We start from the raw sequence: 26,488 nt of genomic DNA, 5'->3' as shown, positions 1-26,488 counted from the left end.
GAGATGAAATATATCCAAGCGGCACAGCTTGTAACTGAAAATTTTAGGGGATTGAGATGGCAGCAGATAGAATTTCATTTGCTCATTCTCAAAACAGCTAAACATGATTAGCCAGCTCCCTGTGAAAACTCAATAAGCTACCTCAAAGCTGTTTTTTGTCACCTTCAAGTTGCCTTAATACTGTTAATTTTTTTCCCCTTTAGCCACACTCATACAAACTTTACTACGCCCACAAGGCCTATCACATTTACTCCCCTGTGATATCTGCCATGAAGGCAGTTTGTAGACCCATTTATAAGTTTATATCATTTTGAAAAATTGCATCAACAGCTTTGAATGGTCCCCTTGAGAGATAGGAGGCAGATGAGTACCTGGCACTGAACCCCCTTTCCCCCCACTGGAATAAATTTGTCTGGTTTGTTAAACACTTCTATATAACAAGACAGAGGACACAACACACACTGGCTGTTTATTAAAGTTGAATTTAATGTTAAAATCTGTAACATTGTGCTGTCGATTTTTGCTTTCATAGTGACTGATCTTTGCACTGGATTTCACCGTCAGACAGAAGCTGCTAAACCACAAAATAGATGTGAATTATTGTTTAGTAGCTGCAGGCACCAAAACTGACATAATGACAGAGAGCAGAATTAAGGTCTGTGCTGTGCAGCGATTATGTCTGCAGAGAGTAATGTTTAGCATTACACATGCATACATCAAATATAGTTTGACGTGTTTTTTAATCTCTGATTACCAGCAAGTACATTGTTTCTCGTTCATGTTTTGTGCTAAGGTGGTAGCCCACTTCTCAAAATTGAGTAAGCTCATTTTTACAAAAGGACATGTATAAATTATTGAACCACTCGGACTTACGTCAACACAGAAATTCATCACAATAATGAAAAGATGACGCAAGATGAGTAATAAAGGGCAAACAATCTTGTAACTGCAAAATCAAATGTTGCAATGTACTGTATGTGGCAAAGCAAACTGCACAAAACATTATTCTTGGATGCAGCACAGTATAGTAATATTCTTTTGTATAAACGAACAGTAATACTGAAAAGTTTTCTGGCTATCTTTTGTAGTGTTTTTTTTTTTTTTACATTTAACACACTTCTTTTTAAAAATTGCAATAAGTCACAGCTACATTTCATCATAAGCATATTCTGTCATTTGTAAACACTCATAATGCTACGAAGAAGACCAATATACAATAAAGCTACAATAAGCAAATATATTAGTACTCACCACTGCAGAGCAATGAGAAATCTTTTTTATAGGCCTTTATATAAGAAATGTGATATCGAATTACAAAGTTATTCATTCTCATATTAACAAATTACTTGACATTTACCAGGAATAATAATTAAGTGTTTAAAGTATAGTATACTGCTTTTACACCAAGAAGAAAGAAAGAGACCCACGCTGAAAGAAACTTTAAAGACACAACAAACAATTTAGTCACCGCTGAACAGAGAGAGGCACACACCGTGCTGTACATTCAAAAAAACACATTATTTACACATAGAAACAGCAAAATGCCTTGATTAATACGTCCAAATATTTAACCAACCTCAATAAAAATGATTGGACAACTTAAAAATGCAAAACACTAAAATGCACAGCATATATGTTTTCACATTCTTTGAAAATACTTTCATGAGTCTATTAACATTCAAATCTCTTTAGGATAATTAAGGACATTTGTGTTGTGTTTGTATGGCTGTACCTTATGGTTGATTTACAAAAAAAAAAAAAGGGTTTTTTTTGTTTTTTCTATACTATGTGACAGCTGAATGTCTGTTCGCTATGTGTTAATCAACACGGAATATAAATGACAAAATACCAAAACTGTATTTAGCTTTGATCACAAAATCTATTTATTTTTTTTATTCCAAAGCTCGGTATGTTCAATAGGAAACCAAAACTATGATTATGCTTGATTACCAAAACAAGTGACAAATCTAATCTCTTAACAGCAAAATCTATGAATAGACCAAAAATGTGAAAATTTTCATGTCTGAGACTTGATGAATGCTGAGTCAGTGCGGATCTCCCACAGTTTGCTTCCACTGTAAACTGTAAATGCAACAAAACAGAGGTTGTCGTACTGCCTGGTGCCATCTCAGCACTTGATGTTCACACAAGCAACAATTTCCATGCAACACAGGGAAACAGCGTTAAAACAGCAGTGGCACTGGTAGCGGAACAACGCTATCCTTATATATTGCACGTCACCATGCAACTTCCTGTATTGTTTTCCTTTCACTTGACTGAAAAATATAAATAAAACAATGACGCCCTAGCTCCTAGATGGCTAGTTTGCGTTCAGTAAGCTCATTGAGCTGCCTGTTTATTGACATGCTGGAAATGTTTACTGGATTTCTCCTCTGGCTTATTGTAGGTCACCAGGAAACAGTTGCATAACCAAGAGTTACACACAGAGCCATGTAGTGCTAGAAAGAATTCAATCAGCAGCTGTTCCGCTGGTGACTCTCTGCAGCCACTCGTTCATGGCTTCAGGAGAAGCCATGAACGCCCATCCTTTGTGTCACATGAAGTTCACAGCTGTTATGGGCTGAAATAAAAAACAGGCTTTTGATCTGATCTCCATCAGAACTGAATAATTTTATCATCAACTGAATGAGCTGTAGGACAGATGGCTGTGTTTAAATGCTTCTTACAGTGTTTTTGTATCAAAGGGTGAACTTGAATGAACAAGAGTTAAACTTTTTGCTCTCAGTATTTCTATTTCTAAGCTAACCAAGCACCGTGCGCACTTTTTTGTACATCTGCAGTGTAATAATGCATGCGTATAAAGCTTTACACATGGAAATGTTTTGTGGTACACACACATCTGGAAATGCTCATGTTCAAGGGAATTCTTCAGGCTGAGCGCTGGGAGCGCTTCCATTTTGCGTTTTCACAGTGGTGTCGCTGCAACCAGCAATCTCTGTGTGCCGAGAAGTGACGTAGCTTCTCTTCTTACCAGGCAGGGAATGCTTCCTTCCGGTGCCACCTACAGCGCTGCCATCACCTTCAGCATGGTCATAAAGTACCACCATGGTGTTATCCATCCGTGTCAGTGTGTACATACTGCTCTGGCGTGTTTGGGTTAGCCGTGTAGAGCGTAGTTCCAGCTCGTCGTAGCTGGACACCTTAATAAAAGGGCACCAACGAAATGCTTGCTTGAAGCCTGCTCGAAACCTGTTGTAGTGAGAGAAAAACACATGACAAAAAAAAATGAGTTCATTTGTCATTTAATTGGCCTTTATTTCTGTTAAATCTTGCATAATTTCTTCTAATTGAAAAAGTGAACCTGAAACCTTTATATAGACAACCAGTAACTTTGATCTAAATGTGCAGTTAGTGGGTTAGTGTGTGTGGAAATGCAATATTATTTAGAAGGAGGTAAGCAAAAAAAAAGACTGTGTCTGAGATTTTGGTAGTGCATAGTTTCTGAAATCTGCAATAAACCAAACTTCAGTTGCTTGACTTACTTCACTGATTTCATAGGATGACATCCACTTCTACATTTATGAACACACCAGAAGCAGTATGTTGGATTTCTGAATGTGCATTTTCTGAGGTCTAGAAATGCAAAAATCCATCGCCCGCCTTTCTTTGGCATTAGGATATATTCTGACAACTAGCTACTGTGTAGCTAGCTCTTGTTTATGAGGGACTAAGCTAATTGCTCTTTTCTCTAACAGAGGAAATTTCCTTTCATAAGAAGCAAGTGGTCCCCCCCTTGGCTTGTAAATGAACCACCCTATGAGGTGAGGAAGGCATACAGCAAACTGCTTTCTGTATCACTTGGTTATTGTTGTTCTCATAAGCTAATTTGTGTCTCTGTGTTTTGAATGTTCTATTCTCAGTGACCGTGGTGGCAGGCTGGTCTGCAATGCATGAAGGAAATTGCTTTTCTGCATAGTGAGGTGCAAAACAGCTGGCTCTGTATCATCCACTCATCCATCCATCTGGAGAATGCTATCACTCTCTGAAGACTAAGTCACCAAAACCTTTTATAGAAATGCCTTTTTGGTCTATTTTTCATTTTTGAATTCATCTTTGGCAGAGTGGTGGCACCGTTGAGACAACTGTTTCTGTTTCTGGCACTGGAAAGTATCTCCACTTTTGACTGGGGGAAACTAGTATCAGCATCAGTATATGTGCTGTGCAGATTTAAATACCCTGTCATTTGAGTGGTAGGGGTTGTGGAGACAGCTGCTCCAAAGAGCCTCTGAGAAAACTGCCAAGTAGGTCATTTTTCTCCTTGGTGAAGAGAGTAATGAGGCCACTGAATTTGTACCTGAGAACTATAACTGTCCCAAGCCTGGACTGAGTGGTGGTAACACAAACATCCTCTAGTCCAACCCTCAGGTACCCAATGACCTATCACTTGCCGAAGCTGTTCTTGAGGCCTGTGGCCACGACTCAATGTGGCCACAAGTAGATCATGGTCATCAGTGATGAGAAGATCCGACAAACACATCATCACCCACCAATCTACACTGATGAGTTGCTTGCCCCAAGTTATGTGTCTAGAATGCCAAGGCTCTCACTGGGTAAATGCAGGACAAGGTTGTCTGAGAGGCCAGTCGGTGTTGAAGCACCTTAGGACAGTGTCTGCAGTTGGCTTAAGATTCAAGGGCAATTCTGATGAGTTTCAAGACACATATCATGAGTACGCTCTGTATCTAATTGACACAGACACAGGGTCATGTCTTCATTTTCACCTTTGCCTTTAGTGGGAAGTGAAGTGGTGTCCGTCATTATTAGTAGGGATGCTAGATATGACGCTGCAATGTAGTTGTGTGTTCTGCATTGTTGACCAGGTGTGGCTAGGATAGTAAATGTTATTTTGGAGGTAGCATTCCCCCAGGCAACTACTGGCATTCTGTTAATAGTATTGCAACTGATATATTACTACTGAAATACAGCTACTTGAGTTAGCTAACAGTTAAGCATTAGCTAACTTCTTTATGATAAGTAGCTTATGATACTTCTTGGATAGAGAAGCTTACATTGCATAGCTAACATTAGATAACACTGTAGGCCTTCCTAGTCATCATACAAATGCACTGAGGGAATGACAATCCCTTAACTGCTTTCATCTCAATATGAACAACAATCATTATGGGCGCCAGTTTAGCTCAGTCGGATGAGCAGGTGACCATATGCTGCGTGCCTTAAAGCGGCCACCCCGAGTTTGAGTCCGACCCGTGGCCTCTTGCTGCATGCCTTCCCCTCTGTCTTTCCCTCCGCTTTCCTGTCAGTCTTCGCTGTGTCTATCCAATAAAGCCAATAAAGTTAAAATGCCAAAAAATATATTAAAAAATCAAATCAAATCACTATGTAACACAGGTGTAAAAGCCCTTCAATTAATTCCCTCATGCATCAAGTGCCTTTGCAGAATTAGTTGCACATTTGTTGTCTCGTTAAGTAGCAATGCTAAATTAGCAACACTGTTGTTACCCACCTGCTGTTGAGGCAGCAGTAGATGATGGGGTTGTACATGGTGGAACTCATTGCAAGCCACATGATCGACAGGTATACCTGCTGGATGTACTTCCATTTGCTCAGAAACTTGTTGAGACCTGTTGCAATGAAGTAAACATGGTATGGCAGCCAACAGAGGGCAAACGTCACCACTACAACAATCATCATCTTAACCACCTGAAACAGAGAGAGTGCAAAATGATGAAAAGCATAGATAAATGACAATCATTTGAAAGAAGAATACGGTGCACATAACTTCAGTCCAAAAGCAGGCAAATTATACTTTTATTACTGTAATGCTGTAATTGGAAAGCAGGATAGCATGTTCCAGTTTCACTGATTTGATATCAATTCCACATCTGATCTCAATCTACAGCATGACTATCACACAAATACGTGAAACACCAAATAATTAGTACCAAAAATAACTCTTCTGCCAACTCTGTTATGGGAAAAGAGACGCTAAAATTAACGTTAAATGTCCCTGGATCAGACTGAGGCAATAACAATTCCTTAATTGGCCTTACTTCTGCTTTTTATACATGGAAATGGAGTAATGCTAATAATAATAATAACAATAATAATGTAATTCAGAATTTTTTTAACTGAAACATTTCATAAAATCATTTTGAATTTAATGACATCTGAAGAAAATCTGGAGAAATCTGTCATGAAGATCATTACATGGACTCAGGAACACTGTCTGTGAGCACAGTTCACAGATTAGCCATACATGAACATGATTCAGAAATGCTGTCATCTTCTCTGGACCAAAGCTCATTGAAAATGGACTGAGGGAAAATAGAAACTGTTCTGTGGTCAAACAAATCATAATTTTCTTCTTCTTCTTCTTCTTCTTTTTTTTTGGAAAATAGACTCTGCATCCTCCAGACTAAAAACAAGAGACTCGTTATGACCATTCAGTTCAAAAGTCGTAATGGAATTGACGGCTTAATAGGCACCATCAATGCTGAGAGGTATTTATAGGTTTCAGAATAACATGTGCTTTTTTCTAGGGAAGAAATTGGCAAAAAGACCTTTCAAATCCACATAGTGCATCTATAACAGCACAAGTTCATAGAAGAACAGTCCAGGTGCTGAACTGCCTTGCCTGCAGTTCAGTTCTTTCACAAGCTGAAAACATTTGGAGCATCACAAAATTTAAACAAATGAGAAAGAAGACCCACGACCACTGAGCATCTAGGATTCTGTATCAATCAAGTGTTTTAGCATGTTTATATTTCCCCCAGCATTCCAGTTTTTTTTCTCTTTTATCTATCTCTGTTTTGTTGATGTGTTACTTCCCTTGCCTTCCTTGTTTCTACTTCCTGTTTTATTTTGGTAATTGCGCTTCTTTGTGTGTTTGTCCTATCTTTTTTCCAGATAACTTCAGATCATTGAGCTATTGTTTTTGTTTTGTTTTTTCATTTTGCCTACAGCTTGGGTATGAATGCACTTTTTTTTTTATCTTTTGTAAGTTTATTAAATTCCCTTTGTTTACTGCATGCCTTTCCACTTTTGCGACATTCTGCATTTGGAACCATTTAAGAATTGAATCAAACCATATCAATATGCCAATTTTAAACACGCTACATTTATTGAAAAACAAAGGTTAATAAAATTCAAGTCAGAGGAAAACCTACTCTTTTGCCTGACTGATGGCAGTTCAGGCAATTCTGAACTGCAGTGGATTGTATCTGGGTGGTTACCAGGAACAAAATCTCCAATACTTTATGTTTCTTCAGAGAGAGGCTAGAGAGGCACCATGAGCAGAAAGCTTTGCAGATACAAAACAGACATGCCTGAGTCCTCCCTGAAATCTAAACAAAGTCTTGGCACCCTTTGTTTTGAGTATATGTTTTAAAAAGAAGTTTATGGCATAATACAAACTATGCGGTAAACTTCACTAGGTGGCTGCTGAACAGGGTTCAAACACTTAGTTGCTGTTTTGTTTAATGACAGTGTCATTAAATGAGGGACGATACCCAAAAGATATAATACAACTTAAACAAGTCAAAAGACCAATAAAAGACCAAGAACGCCTTATGTGTGTAAGCATAAATGTTTCCATTGCATGTAAAATGATCTGTAGCGAAAGAATCCTCCAGCGGTGTAATTTATGGGGAAAAGCTGAGGGGAAGGTTTTGACTCCAAAGTTTATTTTAAACTAGATTATTTGTAGGACCTCTCTACATTTATAAAAGGCTGGACATTTTGTTTGTGTGTCACAGAGCCTTGAAAGGATGACAGAAGATAAAAGAGCAAGACATAGTGGCAACCATTGCTTGTATCCATTTTGATTCCGAAGGTGTTAACTGATGGTAACTACTGCCATTTATATCTTATGGTCTATGCTGTTATTTATTTATTATTCATGTGCTTGTCCATCTTTTAGTTGTTTTTGACTTTCTTGCATTGCCTATGGAGCCAGTTTTCAAACCTATTTTCTTCCTTTAAAGATCTTTAAAACATACAGTCTTTTAGTATCATTGTCAATCTCTCTGTGTTTACCAGCATATCTTCTGTCCCTCATCTCGAACTGGTTTGAGTAGGCAGATGGGTGCCCCTTCCTGAGCCTGGTTTTGTCAGGCTCCTTTTAACTTCCTGTTAAAAGGAAGTTTTTCCTTGTCACTGTCTCCAACTTCTTGCTCACAGGAGGTCATGTGATCGTTGAGGTTTTCCCTGTATCATTTTAGGATCTTTACTTTACAATATAAAACACCTTGAGGTGGCTGCATTTGTGATTTGGTGTTATATTAATTATATATATGAAGTAATTCACTTGAACTCGATTGAGCTGAATTGAAATGCTTTCAGTGAACACTACAGGACCAGCTGTTAAAAATCTTGTTGCACTTTTTGGTTTCTTGCAAATATACCTTGGAAGGCAAAGCCAAACAGGTACTTCCTCTTCAGGCTAAACATGTTAATAACTTAACAGAACGACAGACACATTTGCTAAATTCTCTTAGGGTTTTGTTTAAATGGTCCATATTTGGACGTAATCACACAAACTTAAATATTTACTTTAAGAAGTATGCTTTAAATATAATAATCAACTATTATTAAACATAATATTAAAGGGGGAACAGAATATAAAGCATTTCTTTGAAGATTAGGTATCTGTACCATTGGGCATCAAACAAAAGTACAAAAAAGCACCTTTTTGGTAAATGAGCATAGGACAGAGCTTGTTTTTCAAGCTTTTACAGTAAAATGTAGTCCACAGTGGTCAACATTTTGTGTGCAGTAAAAATAACCCACGGTCCCTTCCTTATGCAACTATGGTCCATAAACAATATTAAAAAGGATATTCTGTGACGCACAAGAGACTGAAACAAATAATGGCTAGAGTGCAAAAGGTTTATTTCTACATACTCTACCTTGGGTGTTTTGGAGGTTATTGAAAGGAAAGAGAATATATGGGGACAAAGGGCTTATTCTGTCTAGCAGTGTGCTCAAATGAGCTTTGAATTCAAAATGACATCAGACAATATTAGAATGAAAAATTGAGGACAAACAGGGGCTCATACCTAAAATCATATGCTTTGTAACAGTCATGTTAAATTTAAGTGAAACCCAGTGAAAACAATAAGTAAGATGTAACAACAATTATTTAAAACCGAGCTCACAGCATTGGCAGTAAGTTAGCACCAGGCTACTTATAAAGGCAGCAACTGCAAGAGTAAAGAGAAAGTATTCAGTCTAATATTCAAGCAAGCGCTTTGGCAAGAGTGGGAAGGAAAAACTCCCTTTTAACAGAAAGGAACTTCTGGCAGAACCAGGATCAGGGAGGAGCATTTGGGGTGAGGGGAGGAAGACAAGACACATTTTCCTAAAGAAAAAAGGATTTTAGTCTAATACCAGTATTTAAAAAAAGAAAAAAAAAGAAAAGGTCATCTAAAACACACACACACACACACACACACACACACACACACACACACACACACACAACATAAACAACAACAAAAAACAAACAAACACACTTAGGATTATGAGAAATTAGAGGCAGTAGTTCCATATTTTTGTGTTCTACGTGCTTGGTTTGATCCCAGGAGGAGACACAAATCCATCTGCATCGGAGGCCTACACTACGAAACAGCATTTCATCTTATCCAGGTGACTTTGGGATTAATCCTGGGGCTTCTGTGACATGAAGGTGGCTTACCTCGCCATGTACATGGATATGTAATTTATGCTTGGAACAGGTTAAGTTCCAGATTAAAGATATTTTTTAACCCTACAAAAAAAAGAAAGAAAGAAAAAATTACAGTTTTGTTATTCTACTGTACAAGCAGTGACATTCATCTATTTGTACTTGTGGACTGTGTATCGCAGGTAGACTAAGCCTTTGAATTCTGTCTTTGTATTTATTCTTTACTCGCTCTCAGATCATTAAATAGTAGTATAAGTAACCTTAAATTTTTGTCCTCCCAGCCTCTGCTTTTTGCTGTCCTGGCTCAACACTGAGGCGTGCCCAAGCCATCTGAGAGACATGATCTCTCCAGCATGTCTTGGAAATGCCTGAATGGGTCATTCTATATAGATGCCTAAACCACCTGAAATGACTACTTTTGATGCGGAAGAGCGGCTGCTCTTCTCTGCTCCTTAGTGACTGAGCCTCACCTTATCTCTCAGGGTGAGAACAGACACTCTTGAGAGGAATCTCATTTCCACCACTTGTATCTGTGATTTCATTCTTTATATCACTATCCACAGCTTATGGCTGTACATCAGGCAGTAAATTGACAGCTTTGCCTTCATGCTCTGCTCTTTGGTCACCGTGACAAACAAGTCGCTCACCGACGAACTGAGGTGCTTGTTGTCAATCACCTGCTCAACACTTTCCCCTAAATACTTGAACTCCTCTGGACATCCAATCTAAAGCGCATATATATATATATATATATATATATATATATATATATATATATATATATATATATACACACACACATATATGTATATATGTATATATATAAATGTGTGTGTATATATATATATATTAGGGGTGCAACAATACTCGTATCGATATTGAACCGTTCGATACAGTGCTTTTGGTTCGGTACGCATATGTATCGAACAATACAAAATTTTTTATTTATTTTATCAACTTTTCTTCTGATGATGCTGTCTGTGTTGAGCGCTCAGTGGATCTGCGTTCGACTACTCCGCCTAGGCTGCACTGTCGAGCGCAGATCCACTGAGCGCAGCGCAAGCTAGCAAGACAGAAGCTTAGCTCGTTGGAACATGGCAACTGCCTCAACGCTAGCTGAAATTGAACCTCCCCCACCCTCATTCAGATCTGGTGTTTGGAAATATCTTGGTTTTCATGTGAAGTATGACCCTGATGGTAAGCGCGTCATGGACAAAAGTAAAACAGTATGTCGGATGTGCCACGCAATGCTCAATTGGTGGGAACTAGTGCGTTAGCGCAGTTTGCTTGTTAACGTGTTGACGCCGTCCAGCCCCACGCACGGGGCATGTTTCGTTAATGGAGATTTGCTGTGTTATGGCGTTAATGTCATTTTAATGAGATTAACGCTGACAGCACTAGTGGGAACACAACGAATATGACTGCACACTTACGCCGACATCATCCTAGTGCAAAGACAAGTGGAAGCAGACAAAAACAACAAGCACGCATGCTACAAACTTTACCCGAGTCATTTAGACAGCCGTTAGCACATGATTCTCCTTATGGGGACCTGATATGTTTAATATGCTGCTGAGAATATACCCCAGAAGAAGGGTATAGTATAGCTTTTATTTTGGAAAGAGACATTTCTCTGTAATAAACTCTCTTTTCCAAAGATGAGTGATTTCTCGATCAGATAGATTTATTACTTTGTCGTTTCAGCAACATTACATTTAAAAACTGTACTTTTGAGTTAAAATATATATTTATAATTTTAATAAATGACAAATTAAAAAGGCATGAACATTTTTTTGTATCGAAAAAATATCGAACCGTGACACCAAAGTATCGAACCGAACCGAACCGTGAATTTTGTGTATCGTTGCACCCCTAATATATATGTATGTATATATGTATATAAGCCTCTTAACAACTAACAGCTTATTGCAGTAAATCTACCCCATGCAAAACATAATTGAGAAATGTGTGTGAAAGACTGAGTGAATTATAAGTCAGTTCAATTTAAAGAAAATTGTTTTTATGGGTACGATAATTTTCCTTTAACAGCAGGGTAGCAGGCAGGCGGATGACAAAACACAAGAAAAATCTAAGGAAAATCATAATATGATTTAATCAGTGTCTAAAATTTGGACTCAACATATTTTCTCTGGTTTATCTTGAGAAAAGATACTAAATACTTTTGAGACAGCTACAAAAGACTGTCTGACACCTGCAGTTACTATCCTGTAGGGCCCTTTTGTCTGAAGAGGCCAGTGCAACACTCAAGTCATCAAATCCTTATGGTCAGGACCTTGATTGGTTATTTGATGCTGGCTTCAAAAGCCCCCTCACTGTGCTAATGAAGAAAATCAAGCTGCATGTTGCACACATGTTTGATAATGGGAAGACTGCATTTTAACCCATATCTTGATTTTTTACTAACGCGATTCAATAGCGTTTTCTTCTAAACTAACCAAAACTGCCAATTATTGCTAACAGGAGCTAGCCTACGCTGGACAAAAATACTTTTCTTTTTAATCATAGTTAAGACTTTTTGTCCATTGATTTTCCCAACTTAACCTAACCTAACCTCAGTAAAATGCTACTCTAGATTATTTCCAAACACACTAAGAGTGCAGAGTAGTACTCCTCTATATTGAAATGAACCAACTGAGGTGGTTTCAACATTTACCTAGGATGCCTCCTAGGCAATGTGTTTTAGGCTAACTGAAGGAGGCCCTGGGGCAGACATGAGTGGACATGGAGTGGTTATATCTGTTGGTTGGTTTGGGAATATCTCAGATTTCCCAGGAACACCAGAGTAGGTTGTTGCAAGGCAGACACAGATGAGCAGCAGAAGATGAATATCTGGATGGATGTAAAAGGAACCCAGTGTGTTCAAATATGACACTAAAGCCTTCTGACCAAACATCAACATGTGAAATGAGTATGTGTTTGTCTAAGAGTAGAATCTCAAGTGTTTGTATTCAGTTTTACATCTTAAAAACATTGTGTTAGTCAAGCCTAAATTGGCGTACAGTAGCATGCCTGTGTAACCTTTAAGCTATTTTATATCAAGACATGTAAAAGGGAGGACTAAATGAAAGTGGTCCTTTCTCACTGAATATTACATTACATGCTGTATTGCAGGGGTGTACTTGGTCCCCTGTTGGTGTGAAGCTTGTAGAGGAAGAAAAGCACAAAAATATGTTGCTTGCAATGTGGAAATCAGCCTGAGGAGCACAGAGTGGGAATCAAATGTAGCACAGAGTCCAGCATCAACATTAAATTCATATATATTTATATCACATATATAGGTTATATACATAATTTAACTGCAAAAACTAAATTAAACCAAAGTGAACATACTAACTGAACCTTTCTTTAAAAATCTCCTTAACCACAATATTTCACATCTAAATAAAATGAGAATTTGGAAATGTGAAAACAAAAATGGGACAGTTCCTTTTGAAAAAAACAAAAAGTAATAATGCTAGTGAGATATGAATAATTTAGAGTTAGACCGTAAACCACCAAAACAGTCTTGGGGTTTGCCCTAACACTGGACTTCATTAAGCTAGTAAATAGCCACACGTTACTGAGCATGAAACTGAAATGAGTTATGCTTCGTGTGGAACAGATATCGCCAAATAGTGTGTTTGAATAAAACACAATATTGATTAATTGATTAAGCAACAGAGAAACTCATTCAATAAAATGAAAAAATGAATGAGAAAATAATGATTACTAATGACCTAGAGGGAAGTTTAGATATTAGCAGCTGTGAGAACTATTAGTATATAAACAGTAAAGCTTTAAAGCAATAATATTCATAGAATAATGTAATAATATATTTAATTACAATAATAATAATAATAAACGATATTTTGAGAGCAGACAAACTCTAGATAAAAGAAAGGGAGACTCAAGGTACCACAGGGTCTGAGTAAAGTAGAAATCTACCCATGATTTGTGCCTGCAGTTAGGGCTGCAGCTGGAGTCCTTGTCAAGGTGTGAGGCAGATATTTAATTGCTGTTTTGATCAGTCACTGACGAGAAGAAAGAGTGTGACACACCTTAAGGTCAGCATGCACTCAAAAAATAAATTTAAAAAACAAAGCAGCAAACTTATATGGTATTATTAATGACCTTTAATAAAGCTTTTGTAGCATAACCCTCCACACTGACTGTATGACTGTCTCTCTCAGGCCATGGATGAATCCAGATGGGATTAAAACATTTCATTATTGCTGATGTTAGTGTTACACTTGCATACGATACAGGTTAACACTGCTGTACTGAATATCTACAAATAACTCATCTTGTAATGTAATCCACACCGATCTTTACCTTCTCACATATCATTCTCAAGACTCTACCAAGAAAGAAAAACTGAGCACTAAGACTGCACAGCAGTCTTGCGACAGGTCACTAGTGTTTCATGTGTCAGACTGACATTTTCAATGCACAGCCCCAGGCATGAGCTTAAAATAGAGTACCCGTGGCGCTGTGATTGCAGAAGAATGGATTAACTCAAAACAATGCACCAGTGTGAATCCACTTTTCATCACAACGATGAGAAATGATGCACACGATCAAGATTTCTTTTATTGCTATGTCTCATCTCGCAGACCTGTTGCACAGGAAATCTATTATTAGGATGAAATATTACAAAACTGAGCTTAAATGTGTCTTTTTATGATTGGTTCAAACAAACAAGACACTGTCAAATCATTTCTGTATTCATTAGGTATTTTTATTGCAGTTTGTTTGTCTGGTCCAGACTAAAATATACACTTGTATTTGACTTATGTGAGGTCCCCCTCAGGTTTTGCATGGACCATAATTTATATTTGTTACACATTTCTTTCACTGAGTTTGAACAGTAAGTTTCTAGATGATAGCATTAACATGTAGCTAAATTTTTAATATGTCAAAGCTTTACAGAGCTAATATTAGTAGATATACCAGATCTTGCTGACCTAACAAACAAATTAGATTGTAAACATGGAAAAAAATCATACCTACAAACAACTTTCATATTAGCTTTGTCATTTATCATGTTAATTAGCATGCTGATTAGCACTCAGGCAGAAGACCCACTGAAGGCAGTTTGGCATGAGAAAGATGTGAGCAAATCATGTCATGAGACGTTCCAGAAATGCGGTGAAAAAGAAAGACGTGATTCGGCAGTTCAAAAGTATTAAGATTCATTCAAGCGAAGGTATAATTTGGCTGATGATGAGGACATTGTTTTGCTAGATAATTTTAAGTGAGCAATTTATCAGGTAGTAGGTATTCTTCTTTTACCTCTGCTTCAAAGATGATATATTGAGTTTATTATTTTTATTGAGTAGCGAGTTACACATTCAAGCGAAAGGTCACTGGTTCACTTCCAGCCAGACACAACTCCCCTTTTTGGGTGTGTAGAAACTCTGCCAAAGCAAACCTGCGGAGCTACCCCGCTGTGGCGACCCCCTGTAAATAATGGAGCAGCTGAAAGTAGCTTCCAAATCTTTGGCTCGTTTTCATCATGTTTCAAAGGAGCAGTTTTGTAAAAGCTGAGGAGTCGGCAGCAATGAGCAAGAAGCAGCAGCTGCGTTGTTGTCTTTATGGTGCTATAACACCCTGCTGTTTGTGAAATTGTGATGAAAAATGAATCTATGTTCATGGATGTGAACCGTTACCGTTTTTTTGGTCAATGAATATAAATTTATAAGTAATATATGTAAGTAATAAGAAATTTTTTTCTGAGTAAGGAGGAAAGTGTTACCAATAACAACAAGGAAAATAAAGGTTTTTTTTCTTTTCTGAGATAAGCTACTACACATAGTTCCTGTGGTAGTTTACTTAATCAGTTTCATCCAGATTCAGTGAAACGTCTCGGACAAAACAGGGAAAAGACATACATGCATACGTTATGATCTTTGTAGTAAGATGTCACTATAATTTCTCTTTGCACTGAAACATTCTCTCAGATTAAGCCTGATTAATTGTAAGATTACATTTAATCTGCAGACTGTATAACAAACAAACAAAATAAATTCAATCTGTGTTGTTGGTTTATGAGCAAAATGACAGAAACGTGGTTACGGGCTTGCAACTTGCCAGTCACACAGCAGACCAGCCCTGACACATACTTTTTTCACTCTAAATTACAAAACAAATATTAAGGGCCATAAATTGGCTTGAATTTTTTCCCTGGCCTGTCTGAAAATAAAGTTTTAAAATGGTATTTCCCCCTTCATGATTTCTTTCTTTTTTTCTTTTCTTTTTTTCATATTTGTCACACTTACATGTTTCAGATCACCAAATAAAATTTGGTATTACAGACAAAGTTAACCCAAGAAAATGCAAAAGGTACTTTGTAAATGATGGGGGTTTTTTTTACTAAGAAAAAAAAGCTTTCCAAACCTGCCTGGCATTATGTGACGAAATTAATTGACCTCTGTTATTAAATCATGAATTAACTGTGATTAACAACATTTTTTTTGGAAAGCTGAGTTCACTTTCACTAGCCATGCTCAGGCCAGACCTGTTGATTTAAGAAATCACTTAATTAGATGCTGTCTAACAAAGTGAAATAGGCTAAAAGCAATAAGCTGCCAAGCTTTGCACAGTCATTTATAAGGTTTAAGGGGCAAATACTTTTTCATACAGGAAGGTTTTTCTCCTTAACAAATGAAATTATCATTTTAAAAAAAATCAATTTTATATTTACTCTAGTTATCTTTGACTATAGTTAGAATTCTGACACAAACGTGACAAATATGCAAAAAAAAAAAAAAGAAATCAACAATTTCTCACATTACTGTATGTCATACTGCTACATCAACAGCTTCAATTTGCGGGTATTCACTGTGGTCAAAGTGAGCTGATATGACTGAAAAGCTCTGACAACAGGATGTTTTCACTTGCTCGTTCGTCTAAGAAGTTAGAGGGACATTTGTTTGGTGTAACATTTAGAAAAAAGCTTTTATTTTATTTTACTTATCGTAACATAACTTGTTATTGCGAATCAGTTACATATTATTTAACCTCAGTCTCCACTTACACAACTGTAACTGTAAATAACAGCAGTTTGCAGACTAATGACTTTGATCTGAAATAAGAGCAGTGCAAATAACATAAGTTCATTTTTTACACTGTATTCATCCTGGGTCTGTTTTCATTTATTATTTCATTTTTAAATTCCAACAATTAAGTAAAATTGTATTCTTGGATGTGTCTATTTATTACATTTTATGTTACAAAGTTAGGAAAGCTTAAGTCGAGCTAAGTTGTGCTTGATGTTTCCTTACACATAAAACAATCCCAGTTTCTTTCTCACAGCGATGGCCACAGTTGATTATTTTAACACTAGTTTTTGTCCAGCACGACGGCCATGTGGCAGACGACGCAGAGGGCATCAATCAGAAAAAGAAAATTGTGAGTGATTCCAGAAAATATTGAACTGATTCTACCTGATGTTTTTGTATTTGCTTTAATTTTTTAGCACGTTTACGAAGCTAATCATGTTTATTGTGCAGTGAACTGACTGCACAGCTCATGGTCAGCATGCTTAAAAAAAAAGTTAAACTCATAAACAATGCGTACTGACAAGCCTTTCCACTGTGAACACATTAAATTTAATTTGCTCAGAATTAATAAGTAAAACTAAACTGGGACACAGCTAATGAGCCATAGCTTTGTTCACTAATACCATGAAGAGCTGAAAGCAATTTAAGGTCAACTTGGGGTTTAGTTTCCTTTAAAATGGGCTCACAATGCACAGTTTGATATCTTCTATGCACATTGTCTATAACACTTTCATAAAGGAGACACAATCCTTTAAAACATGAAAAAAACATGAAGTCATTTTAGGAACAGGAACCCTGACACCATCTGCATTTACTTACTCAAATGAGGAGTTATAGTGTCTATTTAGCTGTAGACACAACAATATTTCCATCAGATTCATTTACATTTCTGTGCCAGTCACCAAGCTGATTTTTTTTTATGAGTTTTCAAATTGATTCGGCTCACTGAGCTGAATATATATATTTATTTATTTAGTATGTTTTGCCTGGAGTACCATAAAAACATCAGCTTGTAAGCCTGGGGCTGTTCTCTCCTTTGTGTAACCTATTCTGACCAGAGACTCAGAGCACTGTACTCTCAACCTGCATGACATTCATGTGCTCAGATAAACACACTGTACCATGTAAACCAGCAATGGAAACAGAACAGTACTAGGTGAGGATCATGCTTCATCAATTACAAAAAACAAAAAAATTAAATGGTAAAATGGTAAAATTAAGATTTAAACAATTCTGCTCTGAAACAAGTGAACAAAATATATGTCTGGGGTCAAATATGAATATGTCTATGCACAAAACCCCGAACAGACATATATAAAAATTCCCCCGCTCGCCCCTGTGGGCGGTCAATCCTTCAAGCTCGGGTCCTCTACCAGAGGCCTGGGAGCTTGAGGGTCCTGCACAGTATCTTAGCTGTTCCTGGGACTGCGCTCTTCTGGACAGAGATCTCCGATGTTGTTCCTGGGATCTGCTGGAGCCACTGGCCTAGCTTGGGAGTCACCGCACCTAGTGCTCCGATTACCACGGGGACCACCCGTTACCTTCACCCTCCACATCCTCTCGAGCTCTTCTCTGAGCCCTTGGTATTTCTCGAGCTTCTCGTGTTCCTTCTTTCTGATGTTGCTGTCATTCGGAACCGCTACATCGATCACTACGGCCGTCTTCTCATGTTTGTCTACCACCACTATGTCCGGTTGTTTAGCCACCACCATTTTGTCCGTCTGTATCTGGAAGTCCCACAGGATCTTAGCTCGGTCATTCTCCATCACCCTTGGGGGCATCTCCCATTTTGACCTCAGGACTTCCAGGTTATACTCTGCACAGATGTTCCTGTACACTATACCGGCCACTTGGTTATGGTGTTCCATGTATGCCTTGCCTGCTAGCATCTTGCACCCTGCTGTTATGTGCTGGATTGTCTCTGGAGCATCTTTACACAGCCTGCACCTGGGGTCTTGCCTGGTGTGAAAGACCCCAGCCTCTATGGATCTTGTGCTCAGTGCTTGTTCCTGTGCTGCCATGATTAGTGCCTCCGTGCTGTCTTTCAGTCCAGCTTTGTCCAGCCACTGGTAGGATTTCTGGGTATCAGCCACCTCCGCTATCTGCCAGTGGTACATACCGTGCAGGGGCCTGTCCTTCCATGATGGTTCCTCGCCTTCCTCCTCTTTCTTGGGTTTCTGCTGCCTGAGGTATTCACTGAGCACGCTGTCAGTTGGGGCCATCTTCGTGATGTATTCGTGGATGTTCCTTGTCTCATCCTGGATTGTGGTGCTGACACTCACCAGTCCCCGGCCTCCTTCCTTTCACTTAGCGTACAGCCTCAGGGTGCTGGACTTGGGGTGAAACCCTCCATGCATGGTAAGGAGCTTTCTTGTCTTTATGTCAGTGGTATGGGTGGCCAGTATGGGGAGTGAACCCATGACTTTGGCGTTATCAGCACCATATATGTATATATATATATATATATATATATATATATATATATATATATATATAATGTGTGTGTGTGTGTGTGTGTGTGTGTGTACAGGCCTAAATGATGACCACAGTGAGGCTCAATACAGAGTAACAGGAATGGTGAAAGTACGCAAAGGCAAAGACAGAAATCTGAACCCTTCATTTAGCATTTAGCAATGAAGTCATAAGATTACAAAATTACAAGCACATCATTTAGTAAATATAATGAAGGTTAGATCAATGCAGTTCTACTGTTGTGTGGACCTTACATCTCCTCCAGTGATTTCCAATCTATCCAGTATATTTACCTTTCTTAGTGTTGTCTGAGAAAGGTAAATATGTTTTGTTCTTTCATAGATATAATTTTGCTGGCACCGTGAAGACACCGTGAAAGGCATTAATAACAGATCATGCCTGTTAACAAATAGACATTTTATTTGAAGAAGAATTAAATATTTTTGACAAAATTAGAAAAAGGTCCAAAGCTAAACCAAAGCATGATCGGTGTGCAGCAGCATTAGCTAGATAATAGTTTGGCTGGCTCCTGGACATCGACACTGCCGCCACCCCCACTGGCGTTCCCCAACAGTGTAGGAGAGGGGGCCAGCAGAGTGAGGCCAGCCAGGATGCAGCCTGCCTCTGCGCCCGTACCCACTCCTCGGGTGGGAGCACCTGGAGCCTTGCAGGTGCCTGCACCCGCTCCAGCTCCCCGGAGGAGGGCCGCAGAGGAACCATCGTGTCCTCAACCTGTGCAGCCGGAGCTGGAGGTGGAGGATGAGGCACGCGAGCGACCTCACCAGCCGGAGGTGGAGGATGAGGTGAACGGGGGACCAGCTCGGCCTGAGCCCAGAGGTCCGGGTGGCGGAGGGACTGGCCGTGCCACCCGGTACAGCGGTGCCACCCGGTACAGTGGCGTCCTCACTGGAGTCTGTTGCGACTGCAGGACCTGCCAAGCTGGAGACAGAGGTCAAAGTGTGCAGGAGTCCTGCCAAGCCCAAGGTTGGCATTCTGTTTGATCCGGCCTCTCTTCCATCAGAGGCCGGCGTGTTGTGTGGTCCTGCGTGCCGGCTGCCTGCCGAGCTGCCGGGCCTCACAGCCACGACTGCTGCGCTGCCCTGAATTGCCACATGTGTGTCTCCCGGACCAGCTCCGGGGCCACCGCTGGACAAGTGGGTGGCCCCTGGACGCACCTTATCGTTGGCGCCGCTGGATACTTGGGCGGCGACCTGAACAGACACCTCCCTGTCGCTTGGGGGGGTGGTTTGGCAAGATGGCCTCAGTTGGGTGATGGGTGTATGTGGCATGGCGTGGTCTGTGGTGCCGCCCCTGTGGCTGGTCTCTACATCTGTCTAACTGGGGCCACCCCCCCCCCCCCCCCAAAAAAAAAAACCACCCAAAGTACAGCCAATACAAACTTATTGAAGTGAGACTAGAGCAGACTAGCAGATATTTAAAAAAAAAAAAACCATAGAACTATGAAACGTATACATAGTCCAAGTTTAAATTGCATTAAGGTACAATTTCCAGTAATATTTATTTTATAAATAACTGAATATATCCATGTGGATACACGCATTTGATATACAAATATGGGTCTATGTGGGTCCTTCTAACCTGGCTGTAATCTGTACTTTAAAAATATTATGACAGACCTAATTTATCACAATCACCTCTACAGCGGTTTGAAGATCTGCTTTGTGTTATTTTCTCTCTCTCTCTCTTTTCTTTTTGTGTGCTTTTTTTCAGTATTTTAGGCATTTGAAGTGAATGACGTTTTCAAAATTAATACCCACTGGTTGGTTGGACAGTCACTGGAGCTACAGTCATTAGAAGAAAAGTGCTACATCAATAGCCTTACAGCAGTAATCCATTATTTTTGACAGCAGGCAGCAGAACAAGCTACCTGTGAAATATGGTGTGTTTTAACAACAGCTGCATTCTCACAACTTTAAATTTTCTAATGGAGACTACAAGGTTAAAATTATCCACTTCCACTGGATGTTTATTCCAAGGCAACGCTAAACTAACCACGGCATGTCCAAAGAAGTACACAAAATAGGCCCAGAGAAAATAATTAAGTTTGGTGGCAGTCTGAGAGTCTTCCCCTCATTCAACAATAAACGTTTCATCCACAGTGACTATATCATTAAAAAAAAAACAAAAGTTTAAATGCAAATCCTAAATGTATGTGCACTGCTGCATAATTCCTCTGCCTTGGTGCATGCTGAAATGGTTTCTAGCTTGAGCAAAGTAAAGACAAATATATGCAGCATGGTTTGCTGTCCTTATCCTGGCTTACTTTAGGTTATAAAACAGAAGCAAGATGAAAGTACTCTGAAGCTTCAGGATTCTAAGTGGCAGAAAAATACTTATTATTCTCATTTCTCTGCCTTTAAGCACTCAACAATTATCACATTCACAGTTGCAAATTGGGTTCCCATAGGTCATATCTTGATTTTTCAGATGCTGGTGTATTATTTCCCCTGTAAGCCCGCTTACCTTCCTTTTAGCCCGGAGCTGTCCATGATAGTTATCAGACGAATCTCCAGGGATCTCACCACCCCATAGTGTCAGCCCCACTATGGTGTAAGTAATGCCCATCACCACTAAGGGCAGCAAGTAGACCAAGACTGTTACTATGATATGATACCTAAGAAGAAAGTATAAAAATTGTCAAAGAAGTGGGAACATTTCAAAAATAATCATACATAACTCACACATAGTATATATTTCATGCTGTATAAACATGTCCACCTCTGTGCTCTTAGTTCCTGTTGCAACTGATAAATGGGAACACTTGCACTATAATCCCAAATGACTGCATTTGGTGTTACCTTCCAGAAAAATTAACAAAAGACAATAAATTAACAAATAGTTTTGGTGTGTTTAATATATTTTATATTTTTTTGAATGCTTCTCTATTCTTATTTACCTCTGAAAAAAAACATAGTTTCTCTGGAATGCTATTTTTTACTCTCATAATGCTAATGAATACGACAGTAAACACTGCAATATTGCATATTTTGCCATTTTTCTGATGAAGATAGCACAAGTTTTCACCAGATGTAGTCATAGGGTTTATGTTTTCCAAATACTTGCAATCTCTTTACCTTTTAAACAAAACTACCACTGTACAACTGTATACTTACAAAAATGAAAACATTATGTTGTAAAATCGCTACTTTTTTCTGAGCTTAGCACACATAATGCTCAAATGGGAACACTACCCTGTAGTGTTTCCAACAATACTGCTCTGCTCTAACTTTGTTTAAATGTACTGAGTGATGTTTAAAATGAAGGATGGGATTTATTACTTTATTTCATCTTGCTTGTATTATTTGTATAAGTACATCCAACACATTCAAACATCAGACATAGCAGAAAAAACAGATAAATCTTTCTCACATGAAGGAGTCATCCTTCCTGTTGGGCCAGGCCACATAGCAGACAGTCCTTTGGGGTATGCTTCGGATGGTTTGGATGGTTGAGAAGTAGCAGAGGGGGAAAGCCAAAACTATAGCTAGACTCCAGATACAAACAATAACCCCTGTGGTGACCTTCGCTGACAGTCGAGGCTTAAGAGGATGGATGATGGCCATGTACCTACAGCAAAGAGGTTAAAAAGAGAATTCTGTGTTTATATTTAATTGCTGACGTACATGTCAGAGTTAACACATCCTTAATGTTATTATCTTTTCTTTATTGCAGTTACTTTTTACAGATCGTAACATCTCAAAAATTGTCTTCAAATCAGTGGTCGTTATACACTCTGAAGTTGTTTCATGTCAAGGATTTTAAGAGGACTCAAGAGGTGAACATGAAACAATATTTCACAGTTCAAAAGTAATTATTTGAGAAAGTGTGAAATTTAAATAGCATCAAGTCTATTTGCTGTATGCAATAATGAAAAAAATTCTCTTACCTAAGCATTTAACTTTAACAAGCTGCTAGAATATAAAGTGTAATTTTAAAGTGGGAAATGTCACTAATGCACAAGTGGAATTGACTGAATCGCCCATTAATTCAACTTATGATTCAATGACATTTTCAACATTAAAAATATACCTCATTTTCTACAAGGCAGTCTTGTATAAGTCCAATTACATGGGGGCGTTTGAATTTCGGGGAAGCTGATGGATGATTCATTCCTAAAAAGCTGTGATGAGATTTTGTTTGACTGACACAGTGAAACACTGACAGGAGATTACCATCTTCATGAACTCAGCTCAGGATGTTACATGATTTTCAATAGGCGATCACAGGGGCTTAGAGCTGCTAATTCAATCTTCATAGGATGGTAAAAAAAAAAAATAGGCCTTGTCCTTTCACCCCAGTGACCACAACCCTCTGGGGGATAACAGCAAATTCACCAGTAATTGTTTGGAACTTATTGCTTCTCACTGGACCTTGTTAAATGTGGAATCAAGTATGTGCCAGAGCACAATGTCAGCTGATGGAATGGACTTGCAGGCACTGAGCAAACTTGAAAAACCTAAATAAAATAACACAAGTGTACACCTTTTTGATATCTATCAAAGAACATTTAGGGAGACAACAGAACTGGGTGTGACTCGGAAGCCTGTCATGCCTGAAGCTACACAGGACAGCTTTTGGAAAGCATATTGTTTTGAAGCTATGTCACAACGGTGTGTTATTACCAAGTAAACATTCACTCAATCACCAGCATGTGTTTAACTAGCAGAGATTACCTCAGATGAGGCGTCCAGACCAAAAATAATGTACAGAGGTACATTTCAAGTGCTCTCTCAAAAGTCCTCAAAGGAAAGAAAAATGTTTAATCAGTCTGCAAACCTCACTTTAGAGTATCACAAAGGAATCATTAATTGTTATTTGTACTTAATGCTTACTAGCCATGATTTTCCATTCATTTTTGTCTTTATATTGTTATCATTTGAACAGCATTGCATTTTCTTTAGTAAAAGCTATGTTAAGTGTTCCCAATTAAAGCTATTTAAGCAAAGAAAATGAAATTGTACATACGCTTTTAAGAAATATTGACCTCCAAAATATAATTAAATAATTATATGAGGTATAAAAAAATGTTAAAAAATGACCACAGGGACATTGTGAAATTTTCAGTGGTGTTACCTTTCACACAGAAACCTGTTTTCTTTTCTTTCCACTGCCCAAGGAAACACACTTGGCAGCTGAGAGACTCAGCAGGAAGGACAAATTCACAGATGATCACGAACTGTGGCCTCATGCCATTTCAAGACATCAGAGCGGAGACAGCACCATACTGGGGTTACGAAAAGCATGACCGGAGGTTACATCTACATCATCCAGGTCATGCCGATGTTCTCTTTCTCTGTATACAGATGACAAATTGAATGGACATTGTGGACCAAAAATACAAAGGCATGTAAGTTGCTGTAGAGAGAAGCCAAACTGAGCACGGCCTGAGGAAATACATTGTTCCATTTGGGCGTCAAGAAGAAGCACTGGAGGAAGAAAACACCTCAGACAATAACACAATGCACTGTGACACGTGAACACTAGCTGTAGACACACGCTGCACTTGCTTGCAGCTTTCACATGATTTTGTCTTTTCATTATGTTCAGCCTGTGGCTACTTCTTTCATCAGTTTAATCCCTTTATTCAAACATTATGATGTATGATGGTCCACTGATCAGTTTCAAAGCCCTGGTGATAATGCTGACTGCATCCTCACATTAATAGAAAGCACAAGGGCTGTCAAAGAGAAAGACTGCAAAAGAACCAACGGGGAAAAGAGGACGTGTGAATGAGCAAAAAAAAATAAAAAAAATAAAAAGATGTGCATGTGACAGAAAGCAAGAGAGCCAGAGCGCGTAGGAGGAAAGGGCGATCTTTTCTAGGGTGTTGGCATACACAGAGTCATTCACTGCAGCGCAGACTCTGTCCAAAACAACTGTTTCAGTCTGATTCACATGCATTGAAATGTAAAACTAAATCTATGAAACAGGCCCAAGGTGTATGAGATGGCAGTCACCCTCCTGAGGAACTGCCTTTCCAATACAATTATGCAAATCACGACCTGACTACTCCATTGGGAATTGAAAAAAAAACAAAAACCGTGTAACAGCAGGGACAGAGAGTGGAAGCAAAAAAGGACAAAGACGAAGTTGATAACAGAGGCATCAGATTAAACTGGCGAGGACTCCAAATGAGTTTCTATAAGGGAACAAGTTAATACATTCGTTTGCCTTGCCAAACGGAGTTTGAATTGAAGCAAGATATTACACTGATTTTAATTCACATTCCCACAAGTGCTGCTTGAACCCAGGGTTGAAATACAATGATCCAGATTAAAGTGTCAAGGTTATCTTTCATCCTGTGTGTCTTCTAATATTCTATTATTCTGATTATTAGTTGCCTTTAAGACTGTGCACATAAGTGGGATATATTCCCATTGCTGAATGAAGGGTCTGAACTTTAGTGTTTGTATAACATCCTCACACTGAGTGATTATTTATTCCAATATTGAAAAAAAAAATGAAAGAAACTGATTAGAGGCTGTTGTTAAACCTAAAATAAGACCTTAATCAATTTACCTGGTGACCATTAAAAAACGAATTATAATTATGAGGTGCATGTGGAGCAACAGAGCATTATCTGTTGAACTTTTTTTTTTTTTTACTGCATTTTATAAAACCCACCTGTCCACAGCTATTGCCGTCATTGAGTAGATACTTGCAAACACAGATGTGACTGGAAAGAAATTGTGGAATTTGCAGTAGGCTTCCCCGAAGTACCACTCCCCGTGAGCGGCGTAGATAAAGTTTATTGAAGTATTGAAAGCAGCCATTGACGCATCCGAAAACGCCAGGTTTAGCAGAAAGTAGTTTGTCACTGTCCTCATGCGCTTGTGCGCAAGAATGATCCATATCACAATTAGGTTTCCAAACACCGCCACCGCCAGCACGAAGCTGTAGGCAACAGACCAGAGAGCGATGCGCCATGGCGGCTGGACGAACTGGTTGGTGTGGTTCGTCGTTATGTTGGATCCGTTATATGAAGCCGCCATCCTCTTCTCCTTTTCCCCTGATGTTGTAAAGGTTTCAGTTGTTTCGCCAATATGTTCTAGGCGCACAGCTGGATTGGCAAGAAGGATTTGCTTACAGGCGCCATAGCGCGCAACTTAAACACCCCTAAAAAGATCCCTGTTCGTTTGATCCGACATGCACGTCTCTGCACACAACTAATAAAACGCAGTGAAACTGTGTGTGGAACAAGTATATCCCAGTGTTTGATTGTGCCTATGAATGCGCAGCCTCTCCTCCAGCAGCAGGACGCCGTGCGCGC

General features: G+C 38.9%; 1 protein-coding gene across 1 annotated transcript; it reads right to left on the bottom strand.

The window, feature by feature from the left end:
- Window positions 1-466: 466 nt before the first annotated feature.
- On the bottom strand, window positions 467-26,488 carry tacr3a (tachykinin receptor 3a). Its single transcript, XM_063476223.1, has 5 exons — window positions 25,843-26,488; window positions 22,588-22,785; window positions 21,682-21,832; window positions 5,486-5,682; window positions 467-3,210 (listed from the first exon to the last, which is right to left on the bottom strand). The coding sequence occupies exons 1-5, from the start codon at window positions 26,208-26,210 to the stop codon at window positions 2,877-2,879; spliced, it is 1,248 nt and encodes a 415-aa protein (XP_063332293.1). The 5' UTR covers window positions 26,211-26,488; the 3' UTR covers window positions 467-2,876.

This window comes from Pelmatolapia mariae, linkage group LG6 (assembly GCF_036321145.2).
Source record: "Pelmatolapia mariae isolate MD_Pm_ZW linkage group LG6, Pm_UMD_F_2, whole genome shotgun sequence".
NCBI lineage: Eukaryota > Metazoa > Chordata > Actinopteri > Cichliformes > Cichlidae > Pelmatolapia > Pelmatolapia mariae.
The sequence above is the reverse complement of the archived record's forward strand: the minus strand, read 5'-3'. Positions and strand labels throughout refer to the sequence as shown.

What these genes read in the sequence shown, in the direction of transcription:
- tacr3a (XM_063476223.1), bottom strand. Translation starts at nt 26,210, where the DNA reads ATGGCGGCTTCATATAACGGATCCAACATAACGACGAACCACACCAAC. An exon ending in AGGAAGGATGACTCCTTCAT is followed by an intron (nt 21,833 to 22,587) that starts GTGAGAAAGATT and finishes CTTTCTTCTTAG; the next exon opens with GTATCATATCATAGTAACAG. An exon ending in AGCTCCGGGCTAAAAGGAAG is followed by an intron (nt 5,683 to 21,681) that starts GTAAGCGGGCTT and finishes TCTCTGTTTCAG; the next exon opens with GTGGTTAAGATGATGATTGT.